Here is a 5,013-nt window from a genome sequence, read left to right as displayed (position 1 = left end):
ACTACTAAAACAATATATTTACAGTATTTAAACAAATACGTTTATCCCTTAAATCAGTTATAAATATATTAATTTTTCTCTTATAAAAAGAATATTATATTAAGAAGAGAAAAACTCAATCGTCCGGAAACTAAACATTTGCACATATACTATCTGAACATTTTATTACATGTGACAAAATATGGTATATAAGATTGACTTGGGGCCGAAGTAAGGGAGTAGAGAGATAAAGAAGTTGCAGGTTTGATATTCTCTCAAATCCAAATCTCTCTCAATCCTCTCTTTCTTTTAATTTTTTTTCCATTAGATTGAAAATTTATATCACATAGGTCTTGTATGTAAAATTTTACACAAATCTAAAATCATTTTGATATATTATTGAGACTCATGAAGATTAACGGTGTTCAATAAAAATGTAAAAGAGACTAATTTTGATATATCTCAATAACATATCAAACAATGTTAAATTTATGTAAAATTTTACATATATGATCTATATGATATAAACTATCAGTCCAAACAAAACAAAAGTGAAAAAAAAAAAAGGATAAATAGAAAGGGTTGAGAGAGATTGAGGGAGGTTGAAATTGAATGGATCCAAATCCTCGATCTCCACCGTCAACAAAATACTAATAGTATTAACCATATAATTACTAACATTAGCATTGAAAAAAAAACACTTTGACAAAATAAATATGGATACAAAAACTATTATTATTTTGGTTTGACAAACTTAACCAAATACAATACAAACTTCACAATTATAGGTATCTTGTCTTGCATTAAAATCACAAAGGTAGAAGTTCCATGAAGTCCCAAAGCCATAAATAAAAATTATAAATGGCCATGTTTGGCTACTTAGTTTTTAAACCTTATTTTTTTTTTTTTTATTACTTTAGGCAACAAAAGTTGCAGTGATCAAACACAGTTTCAGCATTACAAAAGTTGCAGTGATCAAACACAGTTTCAGCATTACAAAAGTTGCAGTGATCAAACACAGTTTTTTTTTTATTACTTTAGGAATTATACATGTGCATGAAGATTTTGGTGTTGTTCTAGGCTTGAAGATACTCACTGTTTCTCCAGTGGCCTTGTTCTTGAAACCATGTGCTCTGATTTCTGTTCACATAGAATAAAAGTTTTGAGATATCACATAAAAGTTCAGGTGACTATTTTCTAGTAACAAGGATAAGAGCACCCTAGATTTGGGTGGTAGAAAGATCCATCATGAATCCATTCAAGAACCATCACATAGACAATACTGTTCAAGTAAACTCACTATGTGATGTTCAACATCCATTGATCACAAGATGAATATTTCAGGACCCATCAAGGTACCATTCAATTCAATGAATGTTTTATAAATCAATGGAATACCAACAATTAGAAAATAAATTTTTCTAACATAATCCACATGTTGTAGAATGAATGGAGCAACAAAATGTCACTAAGGAAAATTATAAATAGGAAGCAACTGACCTGCTCTGAATGTGGTAAATATTTCCCATCGAATGTCAATAACACACGATCCTTCCCATCAATTCCTTTAACTTTGTCAACTGAGCAGTAGAAATCTATTGCTGACATGCTAAAATATAAAAGCAACAAATAAATAACAGGAAAGATATTCTTCGAAGTTAATTTTACAGACAAACAAATTTATGCATTCATGCCACTTATTAGGCACGCTCTTTTTTATCACCTGTAACATAAATCTCAGATATCTTCTAAACATAGGCTAAGTTATACAATGATCTCTCTGTATGTTCTTGGTGATTATATATATATAGGAACATTTTCTTAACCTCTTCATTAATAAATCCTAAGATGTTAAAGAAAGGCTTTCTTGAGCACATCGTAAGCATTAATCATGTAGTACAAGGTTTTATCCAATTCATATTCACATTCAATCAAATTTACCTTCACTCTTCTACAACTAAAACATTTGATTTTTAGTTCACTTCATTAGAGACAGGTCTAAAATCAGACCTAGAACATCAACCACTACTTCCAAGGTATCATCAGGGTTTTATTTTCAAATTCATGTCATTTTAATTACCTTACGAAATTCGCACATACATGATTTACACATTAATTTTTTTTATTGTAATGGATTTCTTCAAGCTTCTTGAAAATTAACTACAATGAAATTATGCAATAAGCGTGCATAGATATTTCATATTATTATGAACATAGGCCCAATTTGGATTAACTTATAGCATATGATAACTTCTCAATTGATATATGCATTTGCTTTTTAACTGCCGAAAAAAGTTCTATTCTAACAAGTTTATAAGTACTTGTAGAGAAGTTAGACAAGACAGCTTCTGAAAAAAGTTTAGGTGTAAAAGCTAATTTCAACTTTCAAATAATATATTATTTGACTCACTATCATTGCCAGATATTTCAAATCTATTTGACTTTGGAGCATGTGGGAGAAATACATCATTATATAAACCGAAACTTACATCCCATCGCCAAACTCTTCATTGATGATATCTTTGATGCTCTCCCCAAAATGCATCACAGCTTCATTCAACCTATGAAATGCAAGATCAGCATAAGAACCCAGGAAATGTTAAGCATAAAAACAGCAACATATATGATGCATAATGCATAACATATTGCCATCATTAGATTCCTCAAAACACATTACAACAGAACAAACATGTACATGTCAATTGGTTTGCATTCATTAGAGTATGTCCTTCACTACTTAGATTGAAATGAACATTTCTACAAAACAGAAGTAGCTCTACTTTAAGACCTCCATTACAATAAAAAACGGCATCAGTGTTGTTAATTGCAGATCGCGGAAAATAGCAGTTTGTTCAGACAACACTCCAGTGCTATATCGGTGATATAGTTGCTATTCAACAACACAATTGACAATACTAAATAGCGTATCATGGAACAATAACAATTTGTTCAAATTCCTATCTACTAAAGCCACTATTTGACAACACTGAATGACATTCGATGTCTTTCACTAACAAGCATACATCAAAACAATATATCATGATGATGTCATGTTAATAAGGACGAGAAACAATCCCCATTTCACCATAGACAAGAAAACACATGCATGTTTACTTCACAATAGCTTGTACATCAGAACTAGCATATAAAAGATTAGAACTTACAATTTTCCATCTAAAACTCATACCCCTACCAACTTCACACCAGTAACATATAAATTGAATCTAACGTTTAATTTTGATACACCACACCACCAGCATGAAAAGTTTCAACAAAATCATTCAATCAATCATGTGTTGACACATTATAAATAAGTTTGCATGATTGGCAAAATAATCTCAAAAGAAAAACTTTATGATCCAAAGACATACTTAACCTCTGAGACAACAGATGCATGTCTACAGATATTCTGGTACATATGTAGCACCCACACCTTTGAGACAGGTGACTGACATGTGTAATTGAAGGCGAGTCTGGTGACTGACATGTGTCAGTACACAGACATATATAATTATATTCAATTAATTCATTTTTTTCTTCAAATTATTACTGGTGTATATGTTGGTGTCAGTGCTCAGTGCGGCACAAGTTGTAATCACATACTTTATTTAAAACCCTAGGAAGGACTAATATGATGGAGAATGAATTTTAAATTCTAGGGATCAATTTTTAGTCTCAGTTAACAAAATTGAAGATTTAATAAGTAATTAGTTGAATGTAATCTAATAAGAATAGCAATAATTAAAAGAAAAGTGGGGTTTGTGAGAAGATGACCTGTAAATAGTGGGGTCTTGGATGAGATTGGGGTCATAAGACCTCAAAGGCGGTTTCATCATCTCATGGATAAGTTGTTCGGGCAGGTTGGGCAGTGCTGCCCGGAGTTTAGGCACAGTGTCAGGTTTGAGCTGAGCTTGTCTTCTTAGAAGCTGAGCAACATAGACGTTTGTGAGTCCTGTTTCCTCTGCTAATTGATTGTAGGATTTTCCATTCTTGTTCTTCAATGCTTGAAGTTCTGACACTATGCTTCCTTTGTTATGCTCCATCTTTAGCCCAAATTCTTGCTATTGCTATTGTTTGGGTACTACTACTACCGGTACCAGCTCAATATATATTATATATGTCAGAATTTCTATATACAAATTAATATCAAATTAATCTATATACAAATGATAATTTAGTCATTTTTCTATATAAATTGCACACATTAATTATATTGTCAACTTTTCTTAATTAAAGTAAAATGTGCGATAGATGCTTATATATAATAAGCTTAATTGTAATTTGGTTCATTTATTTTATTTTAAAATTAGTTTTTTTATTTTAAAATTCAAAAGTATTTATTTATTCTTCTAATTTTATTGACTAAAAATCATGATTTAATATATTTTAAATGACATGATTTATGAATAGATGACGTTGAATGATTAATATTAGAGAAATTGCAATAACTCTTTAAAAATATGTTTAAAATTATGCGGTTATTTATTTTTACAATTTATATTAAGTCATTATTTTTTTAATTAAAAAATATGATGAGAAATCAAATTATTAAATTTTAAAATAAAAAAGTCAATTTTATAATTAAAAAAAAAAAAAAACCAAAACTGCAATTGAAAGGAACAATTTATTCATTATAGACTAAATAGTCATTTAGTACATGAAACTGTAGCAATAGATTTAATTGAAGAGTGTATTAAATTGGATTTTTTTTTTTAATAAAAAAGTCTTGTTGATTTTAAAAAACAATGTAAGGTTTTAAACGAATTTTAATATTTTTGGAAATACTTTTACAATCAAGATTGCAAAGTTTGGATTTTGCTAGATTTATATCATAAGAATTTGTATGATTTAAAAGAGACTTGGTAGGTTTATAATATTTCAAATAATCCATTTCAATTTATAGTAAATATTCAAAGTTACAATAATGAATAGGAAAATCAATAAGAAATAAATGAAATAGTTGAATAAAAAAATATAAAATCAAAAATATTTTTTTAAGATATTTAAAGTTAAATTTGTCTTTATTATCATCTC

General features: G+C 29.1%; 1 protein-coding gene across 1 annotated transcript; it reads right to left on the bottom strand.

Annotated features, from left to right (window-relative positions):
* Nucleotides 1-696: 696 nt before the first annotated feature.
* On the bottom strand, nt 697-4,082 carry LOC101493097 (cyanate hydratase). Its single transcript, XM_004497911.4, has 4 exons — nt 3,754-4,082; nt 2,469-2,540; nt 1,480-1,588; nt 697-1,119 (listed from the first exon to the last, which is right to left on the bottom strand). The coding sequence occupies exons 1-4, from the start codon at nt 4,020-4,022 to the stop codon at nt 1,072-1,074; spliced, it is 498 nt and encodes a 165-aa protein (XP_004497968.1). The 5' UTR covers nt 4,023-4,082; the 3' UTR covers nt 697-1,071.
* Nucleotides 4,083-5,013: the final 931 nt, after the last annotated feature.

This window comes from Cicer arietinum, chromosome 4 (assembly GCF_000331145.2).
Source record: "Cicer arietinum cultivar CDC Frontier isolate Library 1 chromosome 4, Cicar.CDCFrontier_v2.0, whole genome shotgun sequence".
Taxonomy (NCBI): Eukaryota; Viridiplantae; Streptophyta; class Magnoliopsida; order Fabales; family Fabaceae; genus Cicer; species Cicer arietinum.
This window is presented reverse-complemented; position numbering and strand designations above follow the sequence as displayed.